The sequence below is a fragment of the Mya arenaria genome, chromosome 12 (assembly GCF_026914265.1).
Source record: "Mya arenaria isolate MELC-2E11 chromosome 12, ASM2691426v1".
In the NCBI taxonomy this organism is placed as follows: Eukaryota; Metazoa; Mollusca; class Bivalvia; order Myida; family Myidae; genus Mya; species Mya arenaria.
Genome location: NC_069133.1, coordinates 59,481,330 through 59,497,591, shown reverse-complemented (window position 1 = coordinate 59,497,591; position 16,262 = coordinate 59,481,330). Strand labels below are relative to the sequence as shown.

General features: G+C 36.6%; 3 protein-coding genes across 5 annotated transcripts in view; all 3 read left to right on the top strand.

The window, feature by feature from the left end:
- Positions 1–951: 951 nt before the first annotated feature.
- The window catches only part of LOC128210214 (caspase-3-like), a 119,194-nt gene continuing 103,883 nt past the window's right edge, over positions 952–16,262 (top strand). Inside the window, exons 1-3 of one of the 2 annotated variants that reach the window (XM_052914416.1) lie at positions 964–1,242; positions 5,054–5,158; positions 5,368–6,960. In XM_052914416.1, the coding sequence (XP_052770376.1) occupies positions 1,201–1,242; positions 5,054–5,158; positions 5,368–6,192 (972 nt within the window). In that variant the 5' untranslated portion in view covers positions 964–1,200 and the 3' untranslated portion in view covers positions 6,193–6,960. Of the gene's footprint in view, positions 1,243–5,053; positions 5,159–5,367; positions 6,961–16,262 lie in introns of those variants that run through there. The other variant, XM_052914417.1, reaches the window with a different exon arrangement.
- On the top strand, positions 8,711–10,974 carry LOC128210212 (caspase-3-like). Its single transcript, XM_052914413.1, has 2 exons — positions 8,711–9,280; positions 9,528–10,974. The coding sequence occupies exons 1-2, from the start codon at positions 9,155–9,157 to the stop codon at positions 10,539–10,541; spliced, it is 1,140 nt and encodes a 379-aa protein (XP_052770373.1). The 5' UTR covers positions 8,711–9,154; the 3' UTR covers positions 10,542–10,974.
- Positions 15,230–16,262, top strand: part of LOC128210210 (peroxidase-like) — a 33,212-nt gene continuing 32,179 nt past the window's right edge. For both annotated transcript variants that reach the window (XM_052914410.1, XM_052914411.1), the window contains exon 1: positions 15,230–15,424. In XM_052914410.1, the coding sequence (XP_052770370.1) occupies positions 15,415–15,424 (10 nt within the window). In that variant the 5' untranslated portion in view covers positions 15,230–15,414. The remainder of the gene's footprint in view (positions 15,425–16,262) is intronic.

Here is a 16,262-nt window from a genome sequence, read left to right as displayed (position 1 = left end):
TGTGCTAACATCTGCAACATTTCATATATACCGTGCTCAATAACGTTTTTTAAATGTCCAATGTCAAATTTCGTGCCAGCATAAAATTCACTTTTGAATGTTTAATGTCCAATGTCGTGCTGTCCAATGTCCAATGTCGTATGCTTAGCTAATTTCACACAGCTCACAAAAACATTCTTATAATGTTTGCAGACTTTTCCGAAAAAATACAAATGCATTTTAGCCCGAAATCCGCAAATAAAATGTTTTTGTAAAATTAAGTCAACTCCTTATTACCCCAAAACATGTCATAAAGGTTTGTTTTACTCCATAAAAAGATTGTTCCTCAAAACTAAATCAAACATGAACTTTTGAAACGTTTTAGTTATTGACATTCCCCATCCACTTTATCTCTGTGGAAGGCCCTTAATTAAAACCAAAATTGTAACAATCGCTTTCGGAATCCTTTTAACGTTTACCGAACGTATAAAATACCACAACGATTATTTCCTAATTAGTGACGTTCTTGAAATGCCGTGTATCGGTGCTTTACACCGAGCACGTAAAAGAACCAAGGGGTCTCTTCGAAAAGAGCTAGGGTATCGCACCCGGACTTCCTTGTATCCATAAACTCCCTCTTCAGCGTGCTGTCCCTTCAGCAAAAAAAATCAAAACTGGACCCTGTTGGAAATAAGTGCTTGCACTTTCACGGGTTATCCTTGACCGCTATTTCTAAAGAAATACATACATACATACCTTGCTTTAGTTTGTATAAGAGTCATCTTCTCGAATACCCGTAGTGTTTACCTTCAGTGAAGTGTTTCTACTCTTGACAAATGCGTGGCAAAGTCACACATATGATTAAATCAATTCTACTGCATGTGTCGAATTTATTTTAAACCGGAAGTATACCCGCTGTAATCTGTTTACTATTGACAGGCTTGTATACAAAGGGTGTAAAATCCCCCGATCGTTCTGATATCGGATCTACTAAGCGTGTTTAAGCAAGCGTAGGAAAACATATTAAATACGATCATATTTCTGTAGTGACTAAATAAGTAGAACGAACGTTTAAATATAACTCTTAGGTCATTGATTAAGTGTTTTTAATTTTGTTATCATAAGGTGAACTGATAAGTGTTTGTCACATGTAATAAGGTAGTTATACAGACGGACATTAGTTTCACAGGTTTCGAGGATACCTTTTTTGTGCTTTAGAAAATGTCGGACACAGAGAAGATCATGCAGGGAATCGATGATGTGGTGAGTGTATTTATTAGTGATTGTAATGTATATACAGTATTAACAGCAATGTCTTATTTGGATTCATTCTCTTTAATATCATATAGATTAATAAGGTTTAACCTTCCTGTTATAGTTTAATTACTGTCTGTGTCAGTAGCTTAGTAAGAGAGATAACCGTTATTTGCGTTTAAATATATTCCACTTCAAGTATATTCACTATACCAATGTGGCTTCAGACACATCTAGACACACTACATACACAAGGCACCGCTGCAATCTATATAAAATTGCCTTGAAACTCGAATATCCATACGTTTATGGCATGATCATATTGTATTTCCTAACATGGTAAACTGATAACAACGAACGAGGTAAAATGAGCTCAATATGTCAATATCAAATCACTTATTACACAAAATGATGAGTCGACTGCGTACTAGGGTCCTGTTATCATTGAGTGGACCCTGGGCTTATTATCATTCTGCACACAAACACCTGTTACTTGGGGCCTGTTATCATTGAGCGCACACGCGGCATGTTATCATTGAGCACACGGGGGGGGGGGGCTCTTATTATTGAGCGCAAAGGGGGCCTGTAATCATTGGCACACATGAGGCCTCTAATCAATGAGCGCACACGGGCCTGTTATCATTTAGTCACAAGGGGCCTGTTATCTTTTAGCGCACAAGAGACCTGTTATCATTTAGCGAACGAGGGGCATGTTATAATTTAGCGCACGAGGGGCATGTTATCATTTAGCACACATGAGGCCTGTTATCATTTAGTGCACAGCGGACCTGTTATCATTTACCGCACAAGGGGCCTGTTATCCTTTAGCGCACAGAGGGGAGTTATCAATAAGCACACAGGGACATTTATCATTGAGCCCACAGGCGGCATGTTATCATTGAGTACGTATAGGTTTGTTTATCATTGAGCACACACGGGGCCTGTTATCATTTAGCAATCAAGAGGCCTGTAATGATTGAGCACATATGAGGTCTGTAATCATTTAGCACACACGGGGCCAGTTATCATTGAGCGCGCAGAGGATCTGTTGTCATTAAGCACACACGGGGTCTGTTATCATTGAACGCACATGGGGTCCTTTTATCAGTGAGCACATATGAGGCCTGTTATCATTGAGCAGACATGGGGCCTGTTATCATTGGGCACAGACGGGGTCTGTTATCATTGAGCGCACAGGGAACCTGTAATCATTGAGCACACAAGGGGCCTGTAATCATTGAGAACACAAGATGCCTGTTATCATTGAGTGCACATAGGGTCTGTTATTATTGAGCACAAAGGGGGCCTTTTATCATTGAGCACACAGGCGGCCTGTTATCAATGAGTGCACATGGGGTCTGTTATCATTGAGCGCACGGGAGGCCTGTTATCAATGAGTTCACAGGGGGCCTGTTATTAATGAGTGCACAGGGGGGCTGTTATCAATGAGTGCACAAGGGGCCTGTTGTCAAAGAGTGCACAGGGGGCCTGTTATCAATTAGTGCACAGGGGGCTTGTTATCAATGAGTGCACATGGGGCCTGTTGTCAATGAGTGCATAGGTGGCCTGTTGTCAATAAGTGCACAGGGGCCCTGTTGTCAATGAGTGCACATGGGGTCTGTTGTCAATGAGTGCACAGGTGGCCTGTTATCAATGACTGCACTGGGGGTCTGTTGTTAATGAGTGCACAGGTGGCCTGTTGTCAATGAGTGCACAGGGTCCTGTTGTCAATGAGTGCACAGGGGGCAGTTGTCAATGAGTGCACATGGGGTCTGTTGTCAATGAGTGCACAGGGGTCCTGTTGTTAATGAGTGCAAAGGGGGCCTGTTGTCAATGAGATCACATGGAGGCCTGTTATCAATGATTGCACATGGGGCCTGTTGTCAATGAGTGCACAGGGGGCATGTTGTCAATGAGTCCACAGGGAGCCTTTTGTCAATGAGTGCACAGGGGGCCTGTTATCAATGAGTGCACAGGGGGACTGTTGTCAATTAGTGCACTGGGGGCCTGTTGTCAATGAGTGCACAGGGGGCCTGTTGTCAATGAGTGCACAGGTGGCCTGTTGTCAATAAGTGCACAGGGGCCCTGTTGTCAATGAGTGCACAGGGGGCCTGTTGTCAATGAGTGCACAGGGGGCCTATTATCAATGAGTGCACAGGGGTCCTGTTGTCAATGAGTGCAAATGGGGCCTGTTGTCAATGAGTGCACAGGTGGCATGTTGTCCATGAGTGCACAGGGGGGCTGTTGTCAATGAGTGCACAGGGGGCCTGTTGTTAATGAGTGCACAGGGGCCTGTTGTCAATGAGTGCACAAGGGGCCTGTTGTCAATGAGTGCACATGGGGTCTATTATCATTGAGCGCACACGCGATCTGTAATTGTTAAGCGCACAGGGGGCCCGTTATCATTGAGCACAAACGGGACGTGTTGTGACATAAATATTTCATTACAATCTACACATTTTATATGGAACCAATTCCAACGATCTGATTAAAAGTAAATACTAGTGATAGGCAATCGGCTTGACTTTTCATGATCTATTAATCGGAGACCCTGATCGATCGATTATCCGATTAATCGGCTGTAATCGGACAGTATCACAAAAGCATCATTTTCTGCTGTATATATCAATAAGGACCTTAGTTTTCATGTGTATTTCATTTCAGAAAACAGGTATCATTTCTGCCATATTGAATAATTCTAAAAATTATATAAAAAATAATTATTCCAAGGTTTATGAAGTAAGAGAACATTTCATGGTGAGGTTAACGTAAGTTGACTAATAAATAATAAATTATATTATTTAAATATTTTTTATATATTATTACATTATTAATTAATATGTAAATTATTGTAAATAAAATAAGACATGGTTGACCATGGCGTTTGGTTGATAATTGCCCCAGTGCAAAGAATTTTTGCCAGAGGGTACTTATTTTTCACTGGGGCAATTTTCAACCATGTCTTTTCCTGTATGATACATATGTATTGTCATTTGGACAAATTTGTCAATGACTTATCTAATTAAACAGGTTTTGAACATTCAATTGAAAAACACGAGACATATCAAATTGGTTTTGAATGGCATTTGCTATTAAAAAAACACGAGTAATTCGAAATTAAAATAGCAAAACTTTCCTCACGTATTTTCGGAGTATGACGGCAAACATTTCCATTCTTCAAATATTTCTTGCTTTAACATCGACTGATCTTGACGTTCATTTCAATATGTGAGCACAGCTTGGGTCGTTCAAGCCTAGTTTCATAAGAATCTGGGCTTGAATGACCCTAACCATTTCGCTGGAATAATTTGCACTTTTCCAGCAGCTGGAGGACCGTTATCCAGAGTAATCAAATATTTTGAGATCGATGTCCCCCTAACGTGACCTCCCCCCCCCCCCCCCCCCAATCGTAACAACTAAGCCATCTCCGGCAAGCTTCGAGATAGGCCATATCTTGATACTAGCCGAGGAGTGCCGATTGGACCTCCCCCTAACCGTCCGCCATCATAAAGCGCTTGAACGCAAAGAAAAACTAAATGAAAGTACTGTTAAAACTCAAAGTAGCGGTTACTTCCCTTAGCTCTAAGTTACTGCGCTACATAAAGTTGGAAATTTACTAGATTCAGGTAAATATTATTTTTTTCGATCATTCGATTATTGAACAATGAGGTCGCCGATCGCTGAATTATGAATGTCTGCCGATATAATCGATTATCGGCGATCATCGGCCCATCACTAGTAAATACGTAAATATTATATATCAATCGTACGAGAGTCTCGTTTATAGGGTACGGTCACAATATATTTCTTATCGTTTCAGGACGCTAGGGCGTTTGTTTCTAAGATAATGTGTGGAATAATGCGTATTGGGAAAGGTGCCCCTAGCTTTGATGACGTCACGATGGAAGATATAGAAAACGAAGATGTAGGTAACAATATATAATTTCAACTGCGTTCGAAAGAGTACTTCGTTCACGATAATTCTGTAACCGTACTTTATGATCATTCGTGTTGGTCCCCGCTTGCTTAAATTAACTGTAATGGTAAATACCTAAATTAAACATACTAATGTAGAATAATGTTAATTCATAATAATTTAGATATCGTGTGCTTAGATCATACACTTGTTTTCAGTTCTATCGCCGTGAGCCGAAAATAACGAGGAAAGAAATGCTCTCGGACGTGTACAAGATGGATTACGAGAAGCGTGGCAAAGCCATTGTGATAAACAACAAGAACTTTACGCCTGATATGGTCAGACGTGGTTATGGTGTCCGTACCGGTACTGATATCGACTGCACACGTATTTGCAAACGTCTAGAAATATTAGGCTTTGACGTAGACCGTCACCACGACGCTACGTGTTTTGAAATAAAAAAAGCGTTCGCTACAGCAGCTAAGGAAGATCATAGTGATGAAGATTGTTTTGTTGGAGTGTTGCTCAGCCATGGCGAAGAAGATAAAATCTGTGGTACAGACGGTACAGTCGAGCTCCAGGACATTTTTACGTACTTCAAGGGGAACAATTGCAACACACTAGCTGGAAAGCCAAAACTTTTTTTCATTCAAGCTTGCCGAGGCCATAAATTTGACTCTGGCCAAAATTTAAACACTATAGACGCGAAAAGGGGTTACGACGATGCCTTTGAAAAGGCAGAAGACATCCGAATCCCAAACGAGGCTGACTTCCTGTTGTCATATTCGACAGTACCCGGCTTCTATTCTTGGCGCAATTCAACAAACGGTTCGTGGTATATTCAGGGGCTGGTTCATGTTCTCGATCAGTATGGTACCACACTTGAAGTCCAAAAGCTACTTACAAAGCTGAACAAAATTGTTGCATACCAGGATAAATTCATGTCAAATACAAATGACCCTTCAATGCACGGAAAGAAACAAATCCCGTCGTTTACATCCATGCTTACTAAGGACCTCTACTTTCTACCAAAGCAACAATAGAAAATCAACATGAGTATGTGCTTGGTGGTTTACCAATCATTGATCAGTATGTTTATTTTGGAAACTATGAAACCAATATATCGATAAGAATCGCTGTTTGACAATGTTTAAGTGCCAATGCTTAAGTAAAAAGTGGAACCTAGACTGTACATACCATGAATGGTTCAATTCACAGATGTTTGCCATTAGGAAATAACACATGCCATGCACCAAGTATTAAGTTTCTTATTTAAAGTGTCTTAAATTGCCTAAAGATTTTAGTAGGCATGAACATTGTTTGTGTTTTAGTATGAAAGTATTTTTGTATTGCTAGAGTTTATTCTTCAAATAATACATTAACTTATAAGTATACAAGTATCATTCCACATGATAGGTTCAAACACTAATTATCTAACAATTTTATATTCATTCTTTAAATTTAATATTTAAATGTATTCCTATATATATTTACAATTCATCCTGACGTGTGATTAGTAACAAGTGCATTAATTAAAAATAATTCATTCATCTTAGCAGTAAATATATATGTAACTCATTGTTCCCAATTTCGATGATTAGTATTTGTTTATAAAGTACTTTATATCATTCCATTGCTATTTGACATCCACCCAAAAACATACGGACTTTTTTTATTTTATTTATAACTGCTTTGTTATTGATAAAAATAATACTAATGGCAAATAGTTTAAATTAATATGTCCATTATTATCTATTTTATTTTTAATACTCGTATGTATGAAGAATAAAAATAAGCTGATTAAACAACCACTGCTATTCTCTGTTTTTACAAAAAAAAAAACGCTTTTAAGTAATAGTTGCTGCATCCACGAACGGAGTTATTGAAATTTTACACGAGTGCGTAATCGCGAGTGCACAATTGCTATCATGAGTTAAGTGTGGATTTACCGTTTTGAAAAGCACAACGTTCAATATAATAAGCGTTGAAACGTGAAGAAAGTTGAAATTTATCCGCATTTCAGTTATTGAACGTTGAAGCTCCGCCTCCTGCTCACAGTTCCGATATGGGAATTTATATAAAAAGGCGAAAACAAAGGAAGCATGGTATTAAAAATTATACCATGTTCTGGCCGGTCTAATGCCATAAATTTATCATCTTTAGAATTGCATTATTACGTATATTCTCAGTCAAACTTGAGATTCAACATATCAGTGCTCAGTTATACTATCGTACGAACACTTTGTCGCACTATCGAAAAGTGTGATATATCAGCGATATAAATGGTTTGAACAGCGGACGACAATCGTATGAAGACAACCCCCTATATGAGTTCACTGCAAGGAATCTAACTCTGACTCCATGGGGCTACAACGCAACATGTTTTCACTTGGAAAGCTAAATAAGTTTAAATTGATGTCGCAGAGGGTTGGTGTTCGATTATAACCAATCGCTCGCGATTGAACATTTATTGTTGGCCAATAAATGCAGACGACCTCTGAATCCCAAAGGAGAATAGTTCGCGGATGGGCGCCTACCCTCCCACACAAAAGACTTCCCACGACCAGTTTGAACGACAAAGCTGGTTGATGCCGCAGCTAAAATCCCTATCTGAACTTAGTGTATGGAAATCTGCTAGGCTCCCATCGGCAACTTTTGCAAACTACAAACCTTTTAACAAATACTCACTTTAATTGAATATCGAAAACGTTCGATCGGTGACCGGTCGTGGCTCTAGTTAGCTAGAGCTCAACGTTAACAGCAATCTATTGAGGTTGATGGTTACAATTCTAACGGAACATGCCTGTCATTTTAATACACTAGAAATATGTAATAGTAATATGACTTGAAGTAACATTTTAATGATTAAGAATGCCCTCCTTAATCATTAAAATGTCATCTAACTGTCTTAAAATACTACCTCACTGGCTGGTACATTGTCGACGCAAAGTCTGACACAGGGATTGTGTATCAAATGACTGGCAGTAGGCGGACCGTTGAAATTCTTAATGATTAAGTCTAGTACTTAATAATTGCTTTTCTGCAATTTCATTGGCTTAACATGTATTTTAAACAAATATCGTATATTGTTGCCATTTGATGTTCTCTGCTCAAATAAAGTTATAAATTAATTTTGTGCCTTCAGTTTCTTATAATAAGTATACCATTCAAATATGAAAGATTTATCTTTGTATAGAAAACAGAACCAAAACTATTTCCACTAAATATCTTTAAACTCAACCCAAACATACTTTTCAGTTTACGACACGAGACAACCAGTACATCTAGCATTGCAAAATACTCCTGGTTGAAGTACATGTACTGCCATTATAGTTTATACAAACATAATACCTGTAATGCAAACGATCATTACGGTTCACAATTAAGCAATGGAACACTCTCTACACTCAGCAAAAATAGCCATACCGAGTTGTTTAAAACAAGATCATATCATCGGAGCGAATAAAGCTTTTGTATTGATTAACCAAGGCTAATACTTAAATAATAAACTGTATAGCAGGAAATCATCTTGAAAGCAGATAACAACCAGAGTAACGGGAATACAACGAGAAAAATGCAAACACTGATTGATATTTAATCGTACGTCTGCATAGCTTCAAATTAATTTAAACTTCAGGTTTAACACCTGTAATTTTGAGATATGTTTTATTATGAAACCAACTAAATAAAACCGGTGGAAAAGAAGGATTTGTTTGAAAGACTATTAATAAAAGTTGTTATTTATGCACTGGAGATTAAAACTTAACTATAAAATTACTGTCAGGGTATATGATAATAATGTGAACATGTCAGCAGTGAATCCAGACTGATATAAACGGAAGGAATGATGTTAAATGGAGTGACGACTAGAGCTGATAAAAATTTGAACCATTTCGAATGAACAAGGTGTTCTATAGACAAAAAGTAACAAACAAGATTCAGGGTATTAAAAAAACAGGGAGCACAAAATATGACATAATTCAGACAGAGGATTGAAATAGTGACATGAGCAATCCGGACAGTTCAAATGACGACACGGATGGCGCTGTAGACTATGCAGACGATACAGACGATACAGATGCACTGGTATATCTAACAGTTGACGCGGAAGGCATTGAACAGATTCATCTGGTAAACAAGCTAACAATTTGCTCATTTTTTCTTTTGGTAAACTTTTAATATTTGACATGAACATTGACTAGTTTTTTTTACAAAAGTGCCAATATTTTACGAACGCACTGAACAAGAGAACAGTCAATGTTTGGGTGCAGGATTTGTCCCTTTTGTTTGTCTTGCATTTATCTTGACATTTTAAGATAAAATGAGATAATTTTTAATAAGAGCAATTTCGTTTCGATAAACTTCTTTTGGTTTTCAGGTCTACGAAGATCTAGCCCCTCGATCATTAGACAAATCTCGCATGCCGATAGCAGGCTTCTCTTCAGGTGACGTACACTGCTTGAACCGTCCCGGAGGACGACGTGCCATCCTTATCAACAACACGAACTTTTCAATTGCCGAACCTCGATATGGATCTAACGTCGATGAATCGACGTTTTGCCATCGTCTTAAAAACACGCTCGGATTCTACGTTGAGCGTTATCATGATATTAGGTGTACCGAAATGCTGGATGCATTTGCAAGGTTTGCAAGTAGAAAAGATCACGCGACGATTGACGTATTTCTAGCAGTAGTCTTTTCACATGGTAGCGACGGACGAATATGCGGTACTGACGGAGAAATACATTTGAGCAAGTTGTTTGCCATGTTTAATGAACAAAATTGTCCAGGTCTAAAGGGGAAACCAAAGGTGTTCATTATACAGGCTTGTAGAGGAGAGAAAAAAGACTCAGGTGTAAATGTTTGTGTCAATTATGGAAAAAACAAAGCAGTGAATTTTTTGAGAAGTACACCTGGTAATCACAATGTAGATGCACTTAACGATGACAATGTAGAAGATGATGTACATCCAAATGGCGATGATAATAATACACCCACTGAATCATTTTGTTATCCCAATGATAATAACAGAGGAGACAGCTACGAGCTTTTTGGCGATGCTCCAGACGCCAAGGGTAATAACAGGGACGATATTGATGCCTTTCATTTTCTAACGGATCCGGAATTTCTTATCTGCTTCTCGTCTGTGGCAGGGTATTATTCATTCAGAAACAAAACAAACGGTTCCTGGTTCATCCAAGCATTAAATAAGTCCATTGATGAAAGCCCGCATAGGTTTGACTTTTTGAAAACGTTGACCAAAGCCAATAGAATTTTATCCTATAGCTCTCACTTTATGTCCAAGTCGAAAGACTTTAAACTCGCAGGCAATAAGCAAGCAGCATCCTGTATGTCCACGTTAACCAAGGACTTGATTTTTGTGAAAGTATAAGTATACCAGATCATTCTAGTGTTTTGAATGTCTGAAGCGACGCACAGAATTGCTTTTTATGGCTTTAATATATGAAATATATCAGTATAAAATCAGTAGGGTATTTTTTTGCATTAAGAAAGTCACTTGATACGAGGATTTCGTAGTAGAGCTTTCGATTCTATGACTTGTTTTTTACCGCGATAAATGCATTTTGTGATAAAACTTGGGGCTTACAAACGTAAAAAACGTTAAGAGAAGTAATTTTGGATATACATACATTTGGATAAGTTTACATTACTAAAAGATACTGGGTTTGGGACAGTGGACATGACAGATATTTGTGGTTGAATTTAGATACAATAATGAATCTTACTATTATATCTATGATAAAGCAGTTAAATTATTTTGATGATTGAATATGATTATGAAAATTTGTTATTTTTGTTTTTACATTTTAATAAAATATCTAAAGTTTCCGCAAGATGCTTCTGTAAAACTGGCCCCGTTTTTCTAACATTCCCCTCAATACCTGGGATTTGTAATCCCCAAAGGGCTGCGTCCGTCCCCATGGTTCCGCTCAATCTGAAGAACGCTTCGGCCCAGGGTTATTAAACTATTCGGCAGGTTGGTCAAGACCATCAGATTAGGCCTTTCGATTTTGAGGTCAGTTGGTCAAAGGTCAATGTCGTGGTGACCTTTAGATGACCTTCAGCTGGGAAAAGGTTATCTTCAATATAATGTTATTATGAAGAACGCTTAGACTCCTATGATCTTGAACTTTCGATGTAGGTAGGACATGGCCTTGATATGAACTCTATTGATTTTGAGGTCAGTGGGTTGTTAAGGTCGTGGTGACCTTCAGTTAAAAATCGGTTAACATCTATTATATGAAGAACGCTTTTGCTCAGGACTTTGTATTGTATATGGTATGTTTGGTCATGACCAGCAGATGAAACATATTCATTTTGAGGTCAGTGGCTCAAAGATCAAGTTGATGGTGACCTTTAGCTGAAAATCGACTTCCGATGAATATCAAAAGAACGCTATTACCCAGGGATCTCAAACTTTAAAAGCAGTTTGGTCATGATCAGCAGATGAACTCTCTGCTTTTTAGATTAGTGGGTCACAGGTAAAGGTCGTTGTGACTGTAAGCTGAAATTACGCAGTTTCATATTATAACTGAAAAACGTTAAGCCCTAGACACCTCGAACTTGGTAGAGGTCCCTTAAACATGAATATTACCCAAACGTGTTGGACATAAGTTGGTCAAAGGTTAAGGCCATGGTAACATTGAGCTGATAATCAGATTTCGTTCAATAACTGAAGAATATTGTATCAAGGTACCTCAAACCAACTGTATCTCCGTTAAGTCATGTTTCAAAATCAGTCGTGGCGCCTTTGATGGTTTGAAACAAAATAAAACTAGTCCATACATTGTATAGTATTTATGGGTCTACCTCGCAATATGTTTTAGCTTGGAAAGCTTCAGAAGTCGGTTTTGATGTGGCAACACATTGGTTGTCGATTATAACCAAACGTTTGCGATTGGACATTTATTTTTTGGTCGATATATATACTGGCGAACGCTTGGAACGAGGAGGAGACTAGTCCGCGAAAGGTTGTATTCCATCCGACAAAAAAGACCTTTCCATGACCAGTTTGGTCGGCAAAGCTATTCTATGGAGTAACAAAAGGAAAACCTTGCCAAATCAAGTGCCTACACTACCACTTCCAGTTAATTTTGAAAGTTACCGATCGGTGATCAGTCGTGGCTCTACTTAGCTCCGGGTCAAAGTTAACAGCACTTTATTTTGAATGATAATTTCACTTTTAATGGAACCTCAGTCAATGTTTTATACTAGTGATATATAATGATGATATTGCAATAAGACGGTCTCTATTCAAATAACGTTAACAAATAATATTGTGTCTTCAGTATCTTATAATAAACATAGTCCATTCAAATATTATTTTTTCTAATCTTTATATAGAAATAGGACCAATAATATATTCATAAAATATATTTAAATTCAATCCAAACATGCTATTGTTTCGGTTTACATTCCACTGTTACCATATGCCTAAAACCTCAATTCATTTAGCATTACAGAATACTACATGTTAAATAAATATATGCACTGCCATTGTATTCAATGCAAACATAATATCTCATGCAAACAATACTGTCAATTCACACTTAAGAAAGGGAACACTCTTTCCATTCAGCACTAACAGTCATACCGAGTTGTTGAATACAAAACTAAATTGTCATGGAGTAAAAAGAGATTCAACAATGCTCATGTTTGTAAAGCAAATTGTTTAGTAGGAAGATAATTAATTTTAAAGCAGAATAAGAGCAGGGTTACAGAAAATAATTGAAGAAAAGGCAAACAATTATAAAGATGTTTATCCTATCTTTTTGTGTGTTTTTTTTCAATTTTATTTTCTCAAATATACATGTACATCATACATATATTCATAAAGTATACAAAAGTCGTGTACCAAATTCAATCATGAAAAAAATATTTGGGTGTTCCTGTTTTTTGGGTGTTAGTTAAGATAAAGAAGGCAAGAAAGCAATATGGATGAAATTTACATTCTTACATTGGTATAAACTTGCGGTATTCAAGAATTAAGCTTGTTAAGTACTAGGATCCATCTACCATGAAACATATGCAATTTATTTTTGGCCATAGCTATTATTTTTTCTGTTTGCAGTCTCTTTGAAAAATATGGAACAAAGGCCTCAAAGATAGGCGTACTTTCTTCACACTTTGATTTAACGATAAAGTATTTTTGGTAAGAAGTTTAACAAAGTTAATTCCATATTCAAAATTTCCGTTTAAAGACTTAAAGTAACAAAAAGTGACCTCACTAAGAAGGCGTGTTATTTTGTTCCAGGATATTTGGGTGGAATGCCATTCCCAAAACATATGTTTGTTCGCATGTTTATCCTATCTTCAGGTTTGACCAAAATGTTGTATGTACATAATGAAACGAGCTAAATAAAAGAGGTTTAAACGAAGGATTTGTTTGCATATTACCAATACATAAAAAATAGTAAGAGGATATATGATAGTATTATGAACATGTCAGATAATGAAAACCAGACTGATGCAAAAGTGTGGCATGAACAGTTAATTATCAAATGGATTAACGATTCGAGATGGTGAAATGTATAATGAAATATGATATGTACCTTTCAAAAACATTCAAGATCGCATGAATGCCCCTAAATGAATTTCAGTCCTTACTGTATATAAGCAAGTTTTCTGCATACTTATTATAATTCAGTTTTTTCCCAAAATCATTAAATAGGGTTTCATTTTTACATACGAAGGTGAGCTACTCGTCACTTTAGCAATGAATGCAACACCGAAGTACCGCCCCTTTTTTAACCGTTTCACACAAATGAAATGGTATCACTATATAGAATATAGTTATGTTTGTCTCGTACTTTTATCTTTATTTTATCTTTAAATACAACTACGAGGAAATGTGCTTCACATTTTTCACTTATTGACAGCTCATGTCTATTTTTTAAAGAATTTTGACATACTTAGCTTTAACTAAAACTCGACAAGTCATTGTGTTCTAGCACAAGGGAAAGACAATAATTAAAAAAATGAGATTAAACGAGTCTATCCCATTCAGGTAAGTAAAACATTGTGCTGCCAATTTGTTTGTCCATCATTTCCATTCATTTGCTTTAAAAATCCACAAGTATATCCGGACTTGTTCAAAACGAACCACCGACACTATTTCCTTTCATGTCTTGAATTTCATAATTTCATTTTTTTCAGTTTCATTACAATGAACTCGTATGAAGAAGAACAACTTTCTGTTATAAATAAATAAATACCTTAAATTCTTGATGTCGAAATAAATGAACAGTGTACAAAACGTAAAGAAATACAAATGTGCCGCTTTAATTTGTTTGTATTGTTTCCAATGTCAACGCTGAATAAAAGACGCCGCCCTATCAGTCATCACTGGTTATTTGAAACTAGCATACTAAATCCCAATCTGTGTTCGCGTTTGCCTCCCTTTAAAATTAATAAAAAATACTGTTTGAAGGGATTAATAAATTGTGTTTACGTAGTTAATACTGCACTCCATCCATTTCGTTTTAAAAGCGAAATTTGAATTCACATGTGAACGTTCCACAGGCCACTGATAGTCGCCGAGTCATTAAAATAATCGCGGAAACCCTGTACAAATGTGTTTCTCTATATACTTACTTACATTGTATTTATAAATTGTCTTTGTACACACTTATTTTATCGTTACTTTTGAACTCGTTTATATGCAGTGTGCAATGCTTAGCTAACATTTTTATAATAAGAAGGTCGCCGAAATTATTTCGCCAGTGATTCGTCGGGGGTATTCATGTGAAAGTGAACGTCACTACAAAAAAGGACTAGAGAGTGTATTATTGTATAAATCTGTCAATTACGTTCAGTTAAGTGTTAGTGGTAATAAACGTCATATATTGAAACTATTGATATGTGTATTCCTTTAAGACAATAACCACAGTTGAAAGACCAGAATAAATTAACATTTATTTAAAAAAAATCTTAATGAATGAAGGCTACACTCATAATAAAGTTGTTAAAAATGTCAAATTACCATAACTGATTCAATGTGCTTACTCTTGCATATATGTTTGGATTCAATAATACTTTGTTTTTGTTCATCTATTTCAAAACACAACAGAAATTAACAGTAAAAAAACTGTTTTCTGTTCTAAAGCATTTCATTTAATTAATATTTGAGCTGAACAATTGAAATAAGATAATGTAAGAAACAGTGTCAAATAAAACTAAACATGGCTTACTATTAATATCGTTGTAAACTGATGGAATAAAAAGTGTAATTGCATAGAAATAATATGATAAAAGGTACGTACATTTTCATTATTAAACGAGAATTTTAAGCTCGATTGCTGTATGAGCATTATTATGTTACAATTATGATTCAAAAGAAGCTCAAATAAACAAAGCTTTCGACTATGTCATAAGTAACCTCAATATAAAAGCAGACCACTGGACATGCTGATGAACAGAACCATTTCCTACGTGTTCCAGAGTTGAGTTACAGGAACTAGACACCAGAGGGTTTAAAAATCGACAAATACATTATTTCCTCAAAACTAGCCAATGAATTGTCAATGCAAGCTAGTGGGAGGCCAATAAAACATCACGTTACATGGTTAAAATAATGAACGCAACAATCATGTTGCTGTCTCATCTGAGTTTCACTGTTAGAATAGAACATACTGGTTTCCGAGTTTAAATAATATCTGTTTATGAGTACAGATAAATATTCTGACGCTATTTTAAACTTACTGGGATTTACGTGGTAGACAACCGTAGTAAATTTCGGTCTTGACTGCGAATGATGCATGTGTCGTAAGCGAAGTGATACACCAGTAAGTAAGCTTCGATGCGTTATACACAACGATATCAACTTAATATAAGTTTTTGACAACTGTCTATTTTTAATTGTATGACCTAGTGACCAAGTGCTGACGAATTACAAAATGCTCTATATGTATATGAAAATTATTGTTACGAAAATAGACTCACAGTCAATACCTCAAAAACCAAACTTCTTATATTAACCAGAGGTAGATTGCCAAGATACGAGTTCACTCTTTTTAATGCTAAAATTGATGTAGTGTCTGAATATGAATATTTAGGAGTGATATTTGGTAGAAGTGGTTCTTTTTGTAAACAT